The 21,262-nt window shown below is 39.2% G+C and overlaps 1 protein-coding gene across 4 annotated transcripts in view; it reads right to left on the bottom strand.

The window, feature by feature from the left end:
• The window catches only part of VSIG4 (V-set and immunoglobulin domain containing 4), a 78,698-nt gene extending 64,657 nt beyond the window's left edge, over positions 1-14,041 (bottom strand). For all 4 annotated transcript variants that reach the window (XM_055337408.1, XM_055337407.1, XM_055337406.1 and 1 more), the window contains exons 1-3: positions 13,922-14,041; positions 3,824-4,180; positions 2,719-3,000 (exon numbers count right to left, since the gene is read on the bottom strand). In XM_055337408.1, coding sequence (XP_055193383.1) covers positions 2,719-3,000; positions 3,824-4,180; positions 13,922-13,976 — 694 coding nt within the window. In that variant the 5' untranslated portion in view covers positions 13,977-14,041. The remainder of the gene's footprint in view (positions 1-2,718; positions 3,001-3,823; positions 4,181-13,921) is intronic.
• Between the last annotated feature and the right edge of the window lie 7,221 nt (positions 14,042-21,262).

Here is a 21,262-nt window from a genome sequence, read left to right as displayed (position 1 = left end):
GAAAATGTTCTGAACTGCTGCTATCAGGAATGGGACAAAAATAAGAAAATTGGTAAATAGCACAAGGATGGGCAATTGACATTATACAGCATGAAATTAAAGTGGTATCAGTTTCCTCTCTGCTATTTTGTGTGTTTGTTTTATCAGGAGAGCTTAGCAGTCCATGAGTGTGAAAAAGGGCAAAGCATACAGGGCCTTCCCAGAACTGAGGCACTGCATAAAGGGTGAGACAAAGGGATGACAGCTCAGAGCTACATATGTCAGAGATGATACAGGGAACCAGAATCATGGAGCCAGTTTGAGGTATAGAAGAAAGAAGTCTCAGAGAGCAGGGAAGGGTGCAAGGCCTTCTTTGAGCCTGTTTCCTTTTTCATCAGTAGGGGGCAATGTTAAGCACTGCCTAACAGCTATGTTGTCTGTAAGCATAAACTTTGATAAGGAATAGGCAAGTTGATTGGTTGTAAGCAAGGTCTTTCCCAAATGGGCTAGGAACTAATTCACAGAAAGGTGAGAATTTTCAACTTATCTCTTTATGAAGTATAAAATTCTTGGACTTTCTGGCCATGCAATGTTCTCTCTGCTTGACCATATTGTCAACTCTCAGAGAATTGGACCATATAATTCCTTAACAGTGAGATTGCCCTTGTTCCTCCAATTAGTAGACCAAACCGTACAGCACACACATATGCATTATAACTCAACTTCGGGAAAGAAATCCCTCTAGATAAACTTAGAAGTCTCAAACTAACATTAGTTTCCTATTCTAAATACAGCCAGCATGGTCATTTTCCTTAAACAGTGCTATATTCTGAGGATAGCAATTTTCAGGTGGCTCTTAGGATAAGTACTTAAAAGCAGTTAGTTCCCAACGTATTTTGGGAAATGGCAGCCTTGTTGGAATAAATGTCTTCCCTTCCAGGGTGATCTCTTGGAAGGCAACAAAATTCATTTAGTTATATCACTGCTGGGCTGTTCAATTAAACCTCAGCCTGCAGCCTTTATGTACATAGTTTGTAGTAATCCCAGGATAATGCTGTATGAAATAGCCAGATTGATTTACCAGAGCCAATGTTCAGTGAGACCTCAACCAGAACTTTCATTTGACTTTACGAAGAAGATGGGGGGGGGTGGTATTAAGGAAACTATGTAGATATCTGGGTTTTTATTTCATGAAGCAAAACTAAACACAAACAATAAAATAACAATAAAAAATCCTCACTCACTGAACAAAACAAACAAAAAGCAATGACATATCACCTTATACCTGTCAGAATGGTTAAAATAAAAAATACAAGCCATAACAAGTATTGGTGAAGATGTGGAGAAATCACTTCGTACACTATTGGTGAGAATGCAAACTGGTAGAGCCACTATGTAAAACAATATGGAAGTTTTCAAAAAAATTAAAAATAGAAATACTATATGATCCAATAATTCTGCCTTTGGGAATTTACTCACAGAAAATGAAAACACTAAGTTCAAAAGATATGTATACCTCTATGTTTATTGCAGCATTATTTACATTAGCCATGATATAAAAGCAACTTAAGTGTCCATCGATAGACAAAAGGATAAGGAAGGTGTGATATATATATTACGTGTGATATAATGTCTGTATATTACACAGCCATAAAAGAGGATAAATTTATGTCATTTGAGACAAAATGGATGAACCTAGAGGGCATTAAGCTAAGTGAAATATGTCAAACTAAGAAAGGCAAATACTGGGGTGCCTAGATGGCTCAGTTGGTTGAATGTCTGACTTCAGCTCAGGTCATAGTCTTGGGGTCCTGGAATCAATCCCTGGACCAGACTCTCTACTCAGCAAGGAGGCTCCTTGTCCCTCTCCCTCAGCCTCTGTCATTCTCTTGCTAGTGCTTTCTCTGTCTCTCTCATACATACATACATACATACATACATACATACATACATACATAAAAAGACCATATCGGGCCAAAGAAATGAATAAACAAAAAGTAGAATCAGACCCATTAATGCAGAGAACAAACTGATTTTTGCCAGAGTGGATGTGTGAGGAGATGTGAGAGATACAGGCTTCCAGTTAGGGAATAAAAGAAGTTTAAAAGGCACAGTAAAAGGAATATAGTCAATGACATTGTAATAGTGATATAATTGCAGCTACACTTGTGGTGAACACAGAATAATGTATAAACTTGTCAAATCACTATGTTGTCTACCTGAAACTAATATAACACTGTGTGTCAACTATACTAAAAAAAAGACAACAAACAAATAAATAAGATTCAACCATAAGAGACAATCAGACATAATGGAAAGAGTATGTGATCTGTGTGCAAGTTCCAACTTGAACTTCCTAACTGTGAGCTCCTGGGCAAATAAATGTCCCTTTCTGATTTTCAGTTTCTTCTGTAGAATGAGAGTAATTATAGCTATCTCATGAGATAGATATGGGATTCAATTACAAAATGCGTGTTAAATTCTTGTGAATTGTATCTGGCAAATATGATTTAATTAGTGAATGTCACTTTCCCCTTTACTGTCTTTATCTTCTTAACCTACAACATGACAGGCATTGTCTCCAGCCTTATTATCATCAGTCCAGAATTTTTCTTTCTTTGTGATTGTGCAACCCAGGACACCCTCTATCTCCACACATACGAACTCTCTTCTCTGTACAAGGTATCTTCAGTACAAGATGGTCCATTGCAAGGATCACCAAAAGAAAGGGTTGCTCACCTTTGACCACAAACTTCACAATGTTGCTGCGCTGCTCAGAGCCTACCCGGCCTTTGGCAGCACAGAAATAGGAGCCAGAGTCAGCCACCATAGCATGCTTGAAGAGTAGAGTACTCAACACTGCTACTTTGATAGGTTCTTGATTGTTGGTCTGTTCCTTGTACCAAACATAACTGATGGGAGGAGAACCCCAAGCCTGGCATTGAAGGCTAATCCTCATTCCCCGGGGCACTGTGAAGCCATAGCCACTGCCAGTCGTCACTGTGGGTTTGGAAACAGAGACTGCAAAGGGAAGACAAAAGCAGAGGCTCTGGGAAGTTATAAGGATATGTGAAGACAAGGCTGAGTCATCCTTGCTGGGTATAGAGATAATTATATATCTACAAAGGACAATAAAAAGGGCCACTTATTTAGGAGGGGAGTAAGAAATAGGATAATGTAAATAAAAATAGCTTCCTTTGGAATATTAGGTACTGTTTTGTGTTATCAACATTTTGGATAATCCAGAGTTAAAATCAATTGATATATATATATATATATATAGAGAGAGAGAGAGAGAGAGAGAGGTTTCTTTAGGCTTTAGTGGACAGAGATTTTGGGTTGTCAGCAGTTTTGGATTATCAGGGATTACCAGGACCAGGGTTTTCACGAAATTGTCAAATCAGCAAAATGTATCTTGGCTAAACCCAGTATCCCTTTCCCCAGAGCTTCTTTGTCAGCATCTATTTACCCTCTAATATCCTGATTAGATAGATATACTCATTTTTATGACTTTCAAGAACCAGAGCCCAAGGACGGCTACCAGGGTGTGGATGCTAAAATTTCTGGGACACTTGAAGGGGTAGAGATTTATTTATTTTTTATTTTTTTTTAGGGGTAGAGATTTAAAAGCCAGAAACCATTCCCAACATTTCTTAAATTATACTATGAGAGTGATGACCCTGAGGACCCTCTGCCTTTCCACATTTCCTGATTAACACATATGACTGAAAAAAGCCTGTGTACAAGTGAACAAAATTATCTGGGTTTCTAGAGGTTTTCTAGGATTATAGTTTTCTATTTGGTCTTTGTGTATCAGTGCTTTCCTACTCTCACAGTGACTTACCTTTCTGGATGCGTAGATCGATGATCTTATCTCTCACCACTTGGTTGCCACTAGGGGTCTGCCAAGTGACTTCACACGTGTAGTGGCTCCGGTCATCCATTTCCAGGGTATTCAGTTGGAGGGACACATCTCCTGGAACCTCGTGATTCACTTGCAGGCGGCCTCGGTACTTTGCTAGCTGGATATGGTCTCCAGAGGAATCACGTAGGAAGATGGTGACTGGGTCCCAGCCACGTTGTACTAGCCACTTTACCATGACTTGAGTGTAGCCTTGCAGAGGACCATAGGTGCAGGGAATATTCACATCCCCCTTCCAAGGCCCTGTCACACTTTCAGGTGCTTCCAGGATGGGATGGCCTGAAGAGGAGGAAGAAAGCAGACATAGATGGCACACCCACCTGGGAACTAGGATGGCAGTGGAGGACTTCAAGAGGCTTCTGAGACACCTCTCAAATTTCCTTCCATCATATTTTCAGATTCCATGTTCCCTTTTGTTCTCTGCCAGCCTTCCCATCAATCAGAAACAGTCCTCAGAAGGAAATCTCCCAGCACTGTTTGGCTCTTGACAGTTTCAAATTCCTTTCCTGTCACCGCCTTGCTTTGAGATGACGCTGGATAAGTCACTTTCCACCATGAGGACCCATTTTATTAATCTATAATGTAGAGAGTATGAATGGAATGATCTCTAAGCTTTCTTCAAACTGAAATTCTGTAAGTCTATAAAAAAGAACTTCTTTCAATGTTTTTCAAAGGAAGCATAGGAGCAAATGTTGAATAGTTGTATCTGGGATATTTTACTATGTAATTATATACCTGGAGAAATGTGGGGACTGCAGAGCTAAGAAAGAAAGGGCCATATTCCCTACTTATTTCCTATTGCTCCCTCAGAATGTCTCAGTATTTGGATCCCTAACACTAAACTCTTCTTTGGAAGGAAGGAAGGAAGGAAGGAAGGAAGGAAGGAAGGAAGGAAGGAAGGAAGGACACAGACAAAGGGCAATTCTGAGGGTGGAAATTTGTGTGAAATGTTTAACAAAAATCATTAGTTATTGTTGAATTTGAAATCTGCACTTTGTAAACTTGACCTTTTTTTCTGACATCTCTTTCTGTATTTCACTTTTGGTTTCTTTTAGGTTTCACCAAATGTATATTGGAAAATTCCATCCTGAGGAAGAATGGAGAGGAAAATGTCTGAAGAGGAAAAAGGTCTGAATAAAATCCTAGAGCTGGCTGTGGTAAGGATGGTAGTAGGACCAATAGGAGATTGCTCATTAGTGTGCTGGGGAGGGAAGAATAGGGGAGAGGAATTGGGGGTGTAACAGAGCCATCATTTCCTACTAGAAATTTTCATTCATAAGCTCTTATTTTGAGGATTTTGTGTTTTATTTAACTTTAACCAGGAGTGAGGGATTGTATGTAGACAATTTCTTTATATCTGTCCTAGAAGAAGGAGGTTCAAAATGTAAGATGCTACTGAATAAATGCCTGTTATGTAGCCCAATATTCCCAGGCTTCAGTCAAACAGATAGTAGGATGGCAGGATTCCTGCTCTTGGAATTTATTGCCAAATACTAAGTACCACTGATGTGGTGACACTAGCCTGTGTCCTCATCAGAGATTCATAAAACATTACCAGCATATTTTGGCCAAGGTAAAAGTGTTGAGTAAAAAGAGTAAATAAACATGAGACCATGTTGTTAAATCCACCACATAGTTTCTGGAGTGTTTCAAATTGAGCAGGGAGCAGAACTCTGACCCACAAATGGGAGTGCGATAGGGGAAGATTTTGGTTTGCCCTAACAATGAACTTTATAATTAATCAGAACTGTTTATTGATAGGCTAAGTGGTCTGGGAGAAGTAGTGAGCTTTGTTTCGGTCTTGGACAGCATTACTCTTTAAGGTCCCTTCCACTTCTAGATGGTTCAGTGCTTATAGACTACAATGGAAATGGAAGTTAAATAATTTTATTTTCTAGGTGGTGGTGAACTTTCACCAGATGGTAGTGAGTTTTACTGTTCTATTGCTGGTCCAGACCACCATATGCATACAAACATGGTTTATCATCACCATGAACACATACGTGTCACTTGCAAGCACACACATACCAGCTTTAAGCCCCATGAAAACCATCTAAGCTTTTTGGTTTAATGTGTTCTTTTTTTAAAATGTGCTCTTTCTTACTAATCTTCTTCCAGCTCTCCCAAATCTGCTGCCCCTCCTCTGAAAAGCATTCTCACACTCTTTTCCTGAAAAAAAGGCAGCAATCTGTTGTGAGGACATCTGGAACAGCTGAAAATGCCTTTGTGATGTGTTTGTATGTCTTCTCTCTGACCTTGGGGGAACTGCTTGTATAACCCTCTCTGGAAACTTCCTGGGGATTCTTATATAGCCCACTCTGGTCTGTCAAGATTGTAAATAGCCAGTCTCAATTTTTCAGTCTTGAAAGTCACTTCTAAAAGTAGGTCAGGCACTATATCATACTTAAAGGATCTATCCAGCAAGAGGACTTAACAATCCTCAATATATATGCCCCGAATGTGGGAGCTGCCAAATACTTAAACCAATTATTAACCAAAGTGAAGAAATACTTAGATAATAATACACTTATACTTGGTGACTTCAATCTAGCTCTTTCTACCCTCGATACGTCTTCTAAGCACAACATCTCCAAAGAAACGAGAGCTTTAAATGATACACTGGACCAGATAGATTTCACAGATATCTACAGAACTTTACATCCAAACTCAACTGAATACACATTCTTCTCAAGTGCACATGGAACTTTCTCCAGAATAGACCACATACTGGGTCACAAATCGGGTCTGAACCGATACCAAAAGATTGGGATTGTCCCCTGCATATTCTCAGACTATAATGCTTTGAAATTAGAACTAAATCACAAGAAGAGGTTGGAAGGACCTCAAACACGTGGAGGTTAAGGACCATCCTGCTAAAAGATAAAAGGGTCAACCAGGAAATTAAGGAAGAATTAAAAAGACTCATGGAAACTAATGAGAATGAAGATACAACTGTTCAAAATCTTTGGGATGCAGCAAAAGCAGTCCTGAGGGGGAAATACATCGCAATACAAGCATCCATTCAAAAACTGGAAAGAACTCAAATACAAAAGCTAACCTTACACATAAAGGAGCTAGAGAAAAAACAGCATATGGACCAGACACCCAGCAGAAGAAGAGAGTTAATTAAAATTCGAGCAGAACTCAACAAAATTGAGACCAGAAGAACTATGGAACAGATCAATAGAACCAGGAGTTGGTTCTTTGAAAGAATTAATAAGATAGATAAACCATTAGCCAACCTTATTAAAAAGAAGAGAAGACTCAAATTAATAAAATCATGAATGAGAATGGAGAGATCACTACCAACACCAAGGAAATACAAACGATTTTAAAAACATATTATGAACAGCTCTACGCCAATAAATTAGGCAATCTAGAAGAAATGGACGCATTCCTGGAAAGCCACAAACTACCAAAACTGGAACAGGAAGAAATAGAAAACCTGAACAGGCCAATAACCAGGGAGGAAATTGAAGCAGTCATCAAAAACCTCCCAAGACACAAGAGTCCAGGGCCAGATGGCTTCCCAGGGGAATTCTATCAAACGTATATTTTTTTAAAAGTTTATTTTTTAAATTTTTTTTATTTATTTATGATAGTCCCACACACACACAGAGAGAGAGAGAGGCAGAGACACAGGCAGAGGGAGAAGCAGGCTCCATGCACCGGGAGCCTGATGGGGGATTCGATCCCGGGTCTCCAGGATCCCGCCCTTGGCCAAAGGCAGGCACTAAACCGCCGCGCCACCCAGGGATCCCTATCAAACATTTAAAGAAGAAATCATACCTATTCTACTAAAGCTGTTTGGAAAGATAGAAAGAGATGGAGTACTTCCAAACTCATTCTATGAGGCCAGCATCACCTTAATTCCAAAACCAGACAAAGACCCCACCAAAAAGGAGAATTACAGACCAATATCCCTGATGAACATGGATGCAAAAATTCTCAACAAGATACTAGCCAATAGGATCCAACAACACATTAAGAAAATTATTCACCATGACCAAGTAGGATTTATCCCCGGGACGCAAGGCTGGTTCAACACTCGTAAACCAATCAATGTGATTCATCATATCAGCAAGAGAAAAACCAAGAACCATATGATCCTCTCATTAGATGCAGAGAAAGCATTTGACAAAATACAGCATCCATTCCTGATCAAAACTCTTCAGAGTGTAGGGATAGAGGGAACTTTCCTCGATATCTTAAAAGCCATCTACGAAAAGCCCACAGCAAATATCATTCTCAATCGGGAAGCACTGGGAGCCTTTCCCCTAAGATCAGGAACCAGACAGGGATGTCCACTCTCACCACTGCTATTCAACATAGTATTGGAAGTCCTAGCCTCAGCAATCAGACAACAAAAAGACATTAAAGGCATTCAAATTGGTAAAGAAGAAGTCAAACTCTCCCTCTTCGCCGATGACATGATACTCTACATAGAAAACCCAAAAGCCTCCACCTCAAGATTGCTAGAACTCATACAGCAATTTGGTAGCGTGGCAGGATACAAAATCAATGCCCAGAAATCAATGGCATTCCTATACACTAACAATGAGACTGAAGAAAGAGAAATTAAGGAGTCAATCCCATTGACAATTGCACCCAAAAGCATAAGATACCTAGGAATAAACCTAACCAAAGAGGTAAAGGATCTATACCCTAAAAACTATAGAACACTTCTGAAAGAAATTGAGGAAGACACAAAGAGATGGAAAAATATGCCATGCTCATGGATTGGCAGAATAAATACTGTGAAAATGTCAATGTTACCCAGGGCAATTTACACGTTCAATGCAATCCCCATCAAAATACCATGGACTTTCTTCAGAGAGTTAGAACAAATTATTTTAAGATTTGTGTGGAATCAGAAAAGACCCAGAATAGCCAGGGGAATTTTAAAAAAGAAAACCATTTCTGGGGGCATCACAATGTCAGATTTCAGGTTGTACTACAAAGCTGTGGTCATCAAGACAGTGTGGTACTGGCACAAAAACAGACACATAGATCAATGGAACAGAATAGAGAACCCAGAAGTGGACCCTGAACTCTATGGTCAACTAATATTCGATAAAGGAGGAAAGACTATCCACTGGAAGAAAGACAGTCTCTTCAATAAATGGTGCTGGGAAAATTGGACATCCCCATGCAGAAGAATGAAACTAGACCACTCTCTTGCACCATACACAAAGATAAACTCAAAATGGATGAAAGATCTAAATGTGAGACAAGATTCCATCAAAATCCTAGAGGAAAACACAGGCAGCACCCTTTTTGAACTTGGCCACAGTAATTTCTTGCAAGATACATCCACGAAAGCAAAAGAAACAAAAGCAAAACTGAACTATTGGGACTTCATCAAGATAAGAAGATTTTGCACAGCATAGGATACAGTCAACAAAACTAAAAGACAACCTACAGAATGGGAGAAGACATTTGCAAATAACATATCAGATAAAGGGCTAGTTTCCAAGATCTATAAAGAACTTACTAAACTCAACAGCAAAGAAACAAACAATCCAATCATGAAATGGGCAAAAGACATGAAGAGAAATCTCACAGAGGAAGACATAGACATGGCCAACATGCACATGAGAAAATGCTCTGCATCACTTGCTATCAGGGAAATACAAATCAAAACCACAATGAGATACCACCTCACACCAGTGAGAATGGGGAAAATCAACAAGGCAGGAAACAACAAATGTTGGAGAGGATGCGGAGAAAAGGGAACACTCTTACACTGTTGGTGGGAATGTGAACTGGTGCAGCCACTCTGGACAACTGTGTGGAGGTTCCTCAAAGAGTTAAAAATAGACCTGCCCTACGACCCAGCAATTGCACTTTTAGGGATTTACCCCAAAGATTCAGATGCAATGAAATGCCGGGACACCTGCACCCCGATGTTTCTAGCAGCCATGTCCACAATAGCCAAACTGTGGAAGGAGCCTCGGTGTCCACCGAAAGATGAATGGATAAAGAAGATGTGGTTTATGTATACAATGGAATATTACTCAGCCATTAGAAACGACATATACCCACCATTTGCTTCAACTTGGATGGAACTGGAGGGTATTATGCTGAGTGAAGTAAGTCAATCGGAGAAGGACAGTGTATGTTCTCATTCATTTGGGGAATATGAATAATAGTGAAAGGGAATATAAAGGAAGGGAGAAGAAATGTGTGGGAAATATCAGAAAGGGACACAGAGCATAAAGACTCCTAACTCTGGGAATCGAACTAAGGGTGGTGGAAGGGGAAGATGGCGGGGGGTGGGGGTGAATGTGTGACGGGCACAGAGGGGGACACTTGACGGGATGAGCACTGGGTGTTTTTCTGTATGTTGGTAAATTGAACACCAATAAAAATTAATTTATTTAAAAAAAATAAAAGTAGGTCAGGGTTGACTCTTTCCCTTACATTCCAGAATAGGGGTATGGGACGGGGTTAGTTATCAGATTTCTAAGAATTACCTGTTTTTTCCCTTTATTTTTTTCTTCCCCTCTCCTACCTTCTTTCCTTCCTTCAACCCTTTCTTCCATCTAGCTTCTATTCTTCATCCTTCTTTTTCTTGTTTTCTCTTCTTCCTCCTCTTGCTTCATTGGTATCACAAAGAGGAAGTGTAGAGGCACAGGGCATCACACACACAAAGACCTTGTACTCTAATCTCCAAAGTGAAGGTAACCTCAGTATAATTGACTTACACCTTCCAACTATCCTTGCGGTTCTCAGAGAGACTAGGGAAACACTGAAGAGTAGCACCTAGCGAGATCAGGAAAATAGCAAAAGACTACATGATGTAGTAAGAAGAATAACACCAATAAAAGTCCAAGGTTTGTCTTAACATGTGACCTGTGTCACCACATCTCTGTGCAACCTTGAGTAAATTGCTAAACCTATCTGAGCTTCAGGTCATAACTAAAATGGAGGTAATAATAAGCCTTCCATGGAGGGTTATTTTGAAGATCAAATGAGCTTATAGCTGTGAAAGCACATAGAATAATGGCTGGCATTCAGTAAGTGCTGGACAAATGCCAGTTCTGTCTCATACCTTCAAAAGAAACTTGTATTGATTCTTCTTATATTATAGAAGTCCCCTATATGTCTTCCCCAGAGTGGACAGATTGATTAGATTAGATTAGATCTTTGTCAGCTCTAATGATGACCTGAAGGAGAAGTTAGCACATGAGAAGGTAAACAGGTACCCTTACCGACCTGAGGGAACCTCCAAAGTTATGGGGAGGAAATAGGCCATCGTTGGATTATAAGGCAGTTAAGAAGGACAGAGTAGCCTGTATCTACAGCAACAGGACTGGCTTGAAAGCCAATATGAAATGTTGGTGAAATTAAGCAATACACCTATCTTTCCTGGAAGACTGGGTAGGGAAAAATCTATTTCAGGAAAACCTCCCCTCCTGGGGGAATATTCTGCCCATTATAGATCCAAGAAAACCACTAAATTTTGAGATATTTGGTGTAACAGGGCTTGAGGTACCAGGAAATACAGAATTTGAAGACTTCTAGAATGGCAGAGCTGCAAAAGCTTTTAGTTGCTTTCCTCCATAATACATATAGACAAGCTGAGAGAGAAACATGATTATCCAAAGTCACAGAAAGCAGGAGCTGAGCTTGGTCTAGAGGCCTAGAATAAAGATGCTACACTGCCTTCTTACCTTATTCATCTAATAGCCACAACTGAAACTAGTAACCCCTTACTTGGGCCTACTTGACATGGCTTAAAGGATGTTATTCTAGGATAATATCCACCTAACTTCCTAGGAAAAAATCCCTATCTGCTGGCTACTTTCTGAAAAGCCTTTCCCAGACCTTGCTCTCCTTTCTCAGGGAAAAATTGATTTTCTTCAAATATTATACCTCCACAGGAGGAAAACCAGGGCTAGGCATCGACTCAAGGGGCTTTATTGAAAAAGAATTTAATTTGAGAAAGAGGTGACAGTACTGAAGCCCATTCTGGTTATAGGAACTGGACTTGGAAAAGCAAAATCTGGGGCCTATGTAACAGTTTTAAAGAAAGGAAAGGCTTTCTGGGCAAAGGCCCATTTATAGAGCCAATTCTGGGTCCCTTTTTAAATCTTCCTCTTCTCACCATAACATAAAGTGAGCTCTTCCCAGAATCCCACATCTCCATGTCTGGCCTCTCTCCCTCTCTTGGGTTGACTCCTGGATAGAATATTAGCTTAGATAATAGATGTTAATAAAATATTTACAATGTTTATAAAATAAAAATTTATTTTTATTATGATTTATGTTTATATTTTTAAAAATAATTTATTTTTATTATGATTATTTCAACATGTGTCTTTGACCTAGCAGCTGATTCTGGCCCCTAGAAGCTTTTTAGAAGTGAATCTACAGTTCTAAAGTGCTGCTCAGCTGGCAGGGTCCTTTGAGGCCACCGAAGCTGACCTCCTCACTGTAAAAATAGCCTAGAAACACTGAGATCCAAGGAGAGGGAATGTGTTAATGGTCATTCAGTTTGTCCAGAGCTTCAGGTCTATAGTGTTGAACACTCCACACAAAAGGAAGACCTGCTTCCAGGTCTAGAGGACTTCACAGGCTGAGGAGGGAACAATATACATGAGAGCACTCACATCTAAACACACACAATTTACCTTTAACATGTACAGGATGTTACCCTGAGTCCCAGTCCTGTCTCTTCTGTATGCATTAGCTCAAGCTAACAGATTTGGAGAAAATAGAAAGGGGTACTCTAAACATGTTAGAGAATGAAAATATTTTATCTGTTAAAGAAAGCACTATTATTTAGTAGTAGTAACTCTGCCACTAATTCTCTGTGGCCTGGAGCCCAGTTTTTCCCTCCCAGGAGACTTAATTTAATATACTTTTTACCTTTACGTTCTAGAATTTGATTGGTCACAGATAGAGTAGCACAATTTGAGTCAGCTATGAAAAGCTGAGTTCTTATCACATAGGAGACACCAAGCTAACATACATCTGGCCTCTCCCTTTAAAGATATGGAACAAGCAGAGATTCAGCAAGAACACCTTGGGGTGGTCTTGGGTCTCACTTAGCTATTACTTAGGCTTAGCTACCTAAAAATCTATCTCAATTCTCATGGATATAAAAGAAGATGGAGAAATACCCAAGGACATAATGTTTCTATGGGATAGTCAGACCTCTTTTAGGATATATATCCAGCATTAATTTCTCAAAGGTAGCCTGGAAAACTGGTCCATATTCACACGGAAGTGAGTTTCCCCAGGAGGTGGTAAGAAACAAGCCTTGTGAAGACCAGTTGAAGGAGTTAGGGCTTGTTTATCTTGGAGAAGAGATGAATCAAGGGGACATGATGTCTGCCCTCAGAACTCTAAAGGGTTGTCACAGCATCGAGGGAGTAGATATGTTCTATGTGTCTCCAAGGAACACAGCTGCAGACTTAGTATAGAAGCCACAAGGAAATGAATTTAGTTAAATACAAGGAAGAACTTCTTAACATTTGGAACTGCCCTTGTATAGACTACATAGTCTGGAAAAGTGGCCAATTCTCAGTCACTGAACATATGTGAACAGATATTTTGAGCACTGTTCATAGCAGTGAAGAGTGGGTTTAGGTCAATTTTAAGGTCCAATCTAGCTATTAGACAACATTTCTTCTTTGAAGGTTATGCATCTTAACAAGCATCAAGACCTGGAGACAGAGAAGTTAAGGTATAACTATAGAATTTCAGGTGAAAGAAAATGGAGGAGGGATTTGGGTGGCGTTGGGCACCTTCTTAATGTCCCAGAGATATGGCAAGTACTAGAAAATCATGTGGATGTTTTTCAAGAGAGGATCCTTTTCATTTTTGTCCCAAACTTACCTCCTGGCTTCTTCAGCAGTCTTCACCTACTCAAAGCTGAAAGAGTCTGCAGCACTATGTGAGAACACTCGCCTATTCAGCAGAAATAGACTTTCCTCAGTAGCCATTCAGTTCCAACCCCCCAGCCTTTTTCCCATGCCAGCAATGGTAACCAGTCCCCTTCTGCTGCCTTACCATAGGTAACCACTGTTAGGTGGCCCAGGAACAGGAGGCCCAGTAAGAGCCCCATCACAGCCAGAATCCCTTTTGTCCTTTCTTCTAGACTCCTGATATCAAAGTTGCTTAGACTTCTGATGGCTGCCAGCGTCTGTGCCTACTCAGTTCCCTTCCTCCTCTATATATCTCACTTGGACTCCCAGCCCCATCTCACATTCTCCTTCCTTCCCTATTTCAGTACAAGTCACATGAGCACCTCTTCCCTCCCCTGCCTGGGATTGGAGGTTCAGGGTGAGTGAAGCAATTCTTCCCCTGCTAGGATATTGACTTGACTTTCCATGGAACCAATAGGTCTCTCTGGTCTTTGGTCTCCCAGGCTGTGTTTATTTTGAGTTTCTTCCACAAGACTCAGAGGTTTGAGAGGGGAGACCTTTGGGATGAGTTCTCTCTCTCCAATATAGGGGTATTTTCCTTTTTGGTGGGCCTGGGAGGAGAGATCAACATTGCTGACCTGTACAATATTCAGCAGTCAACTTCTGCGTGATACACCTATGCAAATGAACAGTTTTGGGAGTTGGTGCCTGTGGGCTTCAGATTTTAAGAGATTAAGTGTATGAAAGAGCTTTCTACAAATTAAGGCTTAAATAATTGGCAAGCCCGTGGGTAAAGTTGCATGAGGGATATATACTCCCATATCTCATATTCAGAAAGCTCTTTGAATCACTTTCTCCAATAGCTCTACCTCTTTGGTGGTAAGTGTGCTCATTAGGATTCTATTATTTATTTCTTTAAATATTTTATTTATTTGAGAGAGAGAAGCAGGCTCCATGCAGGGAGCCTGATGTGGGACTCGATCCCGGGACTCCAGGATCACGCCCTGGGCGGGAGGCAGGCACTAAACCGTTGAGCCACCCAGGGATCCTGTTTATTTTTTAAAGGGAAAGCTAAGCTTAACATCTAGTGTACTTGCCCATTCACCTGGTAGTGGTATGCTCTATTAGGTTGAACTTTTCAATGACTTTCAATTGGTACATATCTGTGATCAGCAAGAGAGAGGCATTAGGCTTACCAAGGAGCTTAATTGCTTCTCTTCACAGGCCCCAGAGTGACTGTAAGTTCACCAGCAGTCTACTTCTAGGTTTGGCAGTGCTCACAGTCTACTAAACATTGAGTATATAAACACTTCCGAAAGGAGAAATACATCCAACAAATTTATAACAAACTATAAGAAAAGTCTAAGCTTGGCTTCTTTTTAAGGGACGCCTGAGTGGCTTAGCGGTTAAGCATCTGCCTTCAGCTCAGGGGGTGATCCTGGAATTCCAGGATCAAGTTCCAGGATCGGGCTCCCTGCATGGAGCTTCTCCCTCTGCCTGTGTCTCTGGCGCTCTCTCTCTCTCTCTCTCTCTCTCCCAATCTCTCTCTCTCTCTCTCTCTCTGTGTGTGTGTGTGTGTGTGTGATGAATTAATAAATAAAATCTTTAAAAAATAAGCTTGGTTTCTTTTTTTTACATTGGAAGGATAAGACAAGCCTTGGTCAGGGGAGGGGTGAGCTTTGCAGAAAGGGGTAGTGAGACCTCAAGAACAGACATTACCTCCTCCACATGCTTGTCAAGGGGTAGTCATATACATATGGTTTGGGACTGGGAAAGGGCTAAGGGGAGACTCCAGCATTTCAGGCAAGGCACTTCTGTCAAGCACCTCTGTTTCTCAAATTCAAACTCTCTTGCCTGGTTGTTCCTTGATTTTTGTTTATTTCATTCAATCCACCTCATTTGAACTTCTAGTCATTGTTTTCCATTGGGTCTTCACACAGAAAACCCTGAGCTTTGGAGAGCCCCTCTTTTCCATTTTACAGTTAACATCCTACCACACACCCTAACACACACACACACACACACACACACACACACACACACACACACCTCCCCTTTACAGTCTTTCCTAATGGAAAACTGAAAACCTGTGCTTCATTCAACTGGTGTCAATTTCTGTCTGGCCTGATGATTGGATTTTAGAACTACCTCTGGCCTCTTATTAGGACTTTCTAGATGTGAAGGTAAAGAAATGTCCTAGGAACCATGCACAGCATTTCTTTGGGGAAGAATTTCAATCATACAGTGGGATCAGTAGCCCTGAGAAGAACATTGAAGAGGAAGTCAGGAAACATAGAGAAGAGCCTGGCTCTGCATCTACTTCATTCTGAGAATTTGAGCAAGTTAAATCTGAGCGCCAGCTTCCTCAATTGCAACCAAGGCACTATTAGATTTGATGTTTATAGCATTTCAGATTTTTAAAAATCAAACTACACAATACATACAATAACAACAATAAAAATGATAGCCACTATCTTTTTTTATTGGAGTTCAATTTGCCAACATATACCATAACACCCAGTGCTCATCCAGCCAAGTGCCCCCCTCAGTGCCCATCACCTAGTCACCGCAACCCTCCGCTCACTTCCCCTTCCACTGCCCCTTGTTCATTTCCCAGAGTTAAGTCTCTCATGTTTTCTCACCCTCACTGATATTTTCACTCATTTTCTCTCCTTTCCCTTCATTACCTTTCACTAATTTTTATATTCCCCAAATGAATGAGAACATATAATGTTTGTCATTTTCTGACTGACTTATTTCATTCAGCATGTACCCGCCAGGTCCCTCCACGTCGAAGCAAATGGTAGGTATTTGTCGTTTCTAATGGCTGAGTAATATTCCATTGTATACATAGACCACATATTCTTTGTCCATTCATCTTTCGATGGACACCGAGGCTCCTTCCACAGTTTGACTACTGTGGACGTTGCTGCTATAAACATCAGGGTGCAGGTGTCACGGCGTTACACTGCATCTGTAACTTTGGGGTAAATCCCCAACAGTGCAATTGCCGGGTCATAAGGCATATCTATTTTTAACTCTTTGAGGAACCTCCACACAGTTTTCCAGAGTGGCTGCACCAGTTCACATTCCAACCAACAATGCAAGACAGTTCCCCTTTCTCCACATCCCCTCCAACATATGTTGTTTCCTGTTTTGATAATTTTCCCCATTCTCACTGGTGTGAGATGGTATCTCATTGTGGTTTTGACTTGTGTTTCCCAGATGGCCATTGATGCAGAGCATTTTTTCATTTGCTTGTTGGCCATGTCTATGTCTTCCTCTGTGAGATTTCTCTTCATGTCTTTTGCCCATTTCATGATTGGATTGTTTGTTTCTTTTCTACTGAGTTGAATAAGTTCTTTATAGATCTTGGAAACTAGCCCTTTATCTGATACGTCATTTGCAAATATCTTCTCCCATTCTGTAGGTTGTCTTTTAGTTTTGTTGACTGTATCCTTTGCTATGCAAAAGCTTCTTATCTTGATGAAGTCCCAATAGTTCAGTTTTGCTTTTGTTTCTTTTGCCTTCGTGGATGCATCTTGCAAGAAGTTACTGTGGCCGAGTTCAAAAAGGGTGCTGCCTGTGTTCTCCTCTAGGACTTTGACGGAATCTTGTCTCACATTTAGATCTTTCATCCATTTTGAGTTTATCTTTGTGTATGGTGCAAGAGAGTGGTCTAGTTTCATTCTTCTGCATGGGGATGTCCAATTTTCCCAGCACCATTTATTGAAGAGACTGTCTTTCTTCCAATGGATAGTCTTTCCTCCTTTATCAAATATTAGTTGACCATAGAGTTCAGGGTCCACTTCTGGGTTCTCTATTCTGTTCCATTGATCTATGTGTCTGTTTTTGTGCCAGTTCCACACTGTCTTGATGACCACAGCTTTGTAGTACAACCTGAAATCTGGCATTGTAATATCCCCAGCTATGGTTTTCTTTTTCAATATTCCCCTGGCTATTCGGGGTCTTTTCTGATTCCACACAAATCGTAAAATAATTTGTTCTAACTCTCTGAAGAAAGTCCATGGTATTTTGATAGGGATTTCATTAAACGTGTAAATTGCCCTGGGTAACACTGACATTTTCACAGTATTAATTCTGCCAATCCATGAGCATGGAGTATTTTTCCATCTCTTTGTGTCTTCCTCAATTTCTTTCAGAAGTGTTCTATAGTTTTTAGGGTATAGATCCTTTACCTCTTTGGTTAGGTTTATTCCTGGGTATCTTATGCTTTTGGGTGCAATTGTTAATGGGATTGACTCCTTAATTTCTCTTTCTTAAGTCTCATTGTTAGTGTATAGAAATGCCACTGACTTCTCGGCTTGATTATTTACTTTGCTTTGCAGAAACTTTTTATTTGGATGAAGTCCTTGTAATTTTTTTTTTTTTGCTTTTGTTTCCCTAGCCTCAGGGATATCTCGAAAGAAGTTGCTACAGCCAATGTCAAAAAGATTAATGCCTGTTTTCTTCTTTAGGATTTTGATAGTTTCCTGTTTTAATCTATTTTGAATTCATTTTTGTGTATGCTGTTAAGAGAATGGTCAAGATTCATTCTTTTGATTGTAGCCATCCAGTTTCCCAACATCATTTGTTTTAAAGACTGTCTTTTTCCCATTGGATATTCTTTCCTGCTTTTTGAAGGTTATCTAACCATATAGTTTTGGATTCGTTACTGGGTTTTATATTCTATTCCATTAACGTATGTGTCTATTTTTGTGCAAGTACCATGATGTTTGATCACTACAGCTTTGAAATATAACCTGAAAAAGGAATTGGAATGTGTCCAGCCTTTCTTTTCTTTTTCAGAATTCCTTAGTTTATTAAGGGTCTTTTGTTGTTCCATACAAATTTTAGGACTATTTGTTCTAGCTCTGTGAAGAATGCTGTTGGTACTTTGATAGGGATTACATTAAATATAGGTTGCTTTGGGTAGTATAGGTTGCTTTGGGTAGCAAAGACATTTTAATAATGTTTAGTCTTCCAATCCATGACATGGAATGTCTTTCCATTTCTGTATTTGATCTTAAATTTCCTTCATTGGTGTTTTATAGTTTTCACAGTACATATATTTTCATTTTTGGTTAGGTTTATTCCCAGGTATCTTATTGTTTTTGGATAATTGTAAATGGGATGGATATCTTAATTTCTATTTCTGTTGCTTCATTATTGGTGCATAGAAATGCAACATATATTTGTATGTTGTCTCTATATCCTTCATCATTATTAATTTTATGGATCAGTTCTAGAATTTTTTGGTGGAATCTTCCCCATTTTCTATATAAAGTACCATGCCATTTGCAAATAGTGAAAGTTTTACATCTTCTTTATTGATTTCAATGTCTTTTACTTATTTTTGTTGTCTGATTACTAGTTTAGGACTTCAAGTACTATGTTAAATAACAATGCTAAGAGTAAACATCCCTGTCTCATTCCTGATGGTAGAGAAAAAGCTCTTAGTTTTCCCCATTGAGAATGATATTAACTTCATATTTTTCATAAATGGCTTTTATTAAGAAATGTCCCCTCTAAATCAACTTTGTTGAGGGTTTTTATCATGAATGTGTTTGTGTTTTTTCAAATATTTTTCTCCATCTATTGAAATGATCACATGTTTTCTATTCTTTCTTTTATTGTAATACAGCATGTTGATTGATTTGTGCATTTTGAACTGCCCTTGCAACCAGGGAATAAATTCCACTTGATTGTGGTGAATTTTTTAAAATGTATTATTGGATTTGATTTGCTAGTATTTTATTGAGAATTTTTACATCCATATTCAGCAGAAATATTGGCCTGTAGTTCTCTCTTATCATGGTGTCTTTATCTGGTTTTGGTATCAGGGTAAGGCTGAACTCTTAGAATGAAATTAAAGTTTTCCTTCCTTTTCTATTTTTTAGAAGAGTTTGGAAGAATAGGTATTAACTCTTTTCAAAAGTTTGATAGAATTAGCCTGTGATGTCATGTATCCTGGACTTCTATGCTTTTTGGATTTTTTTTTTATTATGACTCAATTTCTTTGCTGGTTATCAGTCTGGTCAAGTTTTCTGTGTCTTCATGTTTCATTTTTGGTAGTTAATACATTCCTAGGAATTTATCTATTTTGTTTAGGTTGTCCAATTTGTTGGCAAATAGTTTTTCGTAATATTCTCTTATTAATGTTTGTATTTCCATGGTTTTAATTATTTCTTCTCTCTCGTTTGTGATTTTACTTATTTGGGTCCTTTTTGTTTTCTTCTTCATATATCTGGTTAGATGTTTATCAATTTTTTAGATGTTTATCAATTTTATTAGTTTTTTCAAAGAGCCAGTTCCTGGTTTCATAGATCTGTTCATTTTTTAAAGTTTCTATATGATTTATTCTGCTCTAATCTTTATTATTTTCTTCTTTCTCCTGACTTTAGGCTTCATTTGTGGTTCTTTTTCTAGGTCCTTTAGGTGCAAAGTCAGTTAATTTATTTGAAACTTTTCTTGTTTCTTGAGGTAGACCTGTATTGCTATATACTTTCTTTTTAGGACCACTTTTGCTCTATCCCAGAGGTTTGGGTCATTGTGTTTTCATTTGTTTCTCTGCATTTTTATAATTTCTTCTCTGCTTTCCTTGTTGACCAATTCATTGCTTAGTAGCATATTGTTTAACCTCCATGTATTTGTGATCTTTCTAGATTTTTTTCTTGTGGTTGACTTTTAGTTTCATAGCATTGTGGTCAGAAAATGTGCATGGTATGATTTCAGTCTTTTTGTAATTGTTGAGTCCTGATTTGTGTCCTAATATGTGATCTATCCTGGAGAATTTCCCATGCCCATTTAAAAATAATGTGTATTCTACCCCTTTAGGATGTAATGTTCTGGATATATTCGTTAAGTCCATCTGATCCAGGGTGTTGTTCAAAGCCAGTGTTTACCTTGTTGATTTTTTCTTAAGATAATCTGCCCATTGATGTAAGTGTGGTGTTAAAGTCCCTTGCTCTTATTGTATTGTTATTAGTGAGTTCTTTTATGTTTGGTATTAATTGTTTTGTATATTTTGGTGCTCTCATGTTTGATGCACAAATATTTATGATTGTTAGATCTTCCTGTTGGATTGTCCCCTTAATGATTTTTTTTTAAATTAGCAGACAAGAATTTTATTTTATTTTATTTATTTTATGAATTAATTTTTATTGGTGTTCAATTTACCAACATACAGAATAACACCCAGTGCTCATCCCGTCAAGTGTACCCCTCAGTGCCCGTCACCCATTCACCCCCACGCCCCACCCTCCTCCCCCTCCACCACCCCTAGTTCATTTCCCAGAGTTAGAAGTCTTTATGTTCTGTCTCCCTTTCTGATATTTCTCACACATTTCTTCTCCCTTCCCTTATATTCCCTTTCGCTATTATTCATATTCCCCAAATGAATGAGAACATACACTGTTTGTCCTTCTCCGGTTACTGTGGCCAAGTTCAAAAAGGGTGTTGCCTGAGTTCTTCTCTGGGATTTTGA

Source organism: Nyctereutes procyonoides, unplaced genomic scaffold, assembly GCF_905146905.1.
Source record: "Nyctereutes procyonoides isolate TBG_1078 unplaced genomic scaffold, NYPRO_anot_genome, whole genome shotgun sequence".
Lineage (NCBI taxonomy): Eukaryota > Metazoa > Chordata > Mammalia > Carnivora > Canidae > Nyctereutes > Nyctereutes procyonoides.
This window is presented reverse-complemented; position numbering and strand designations above follow the sequence as displayed.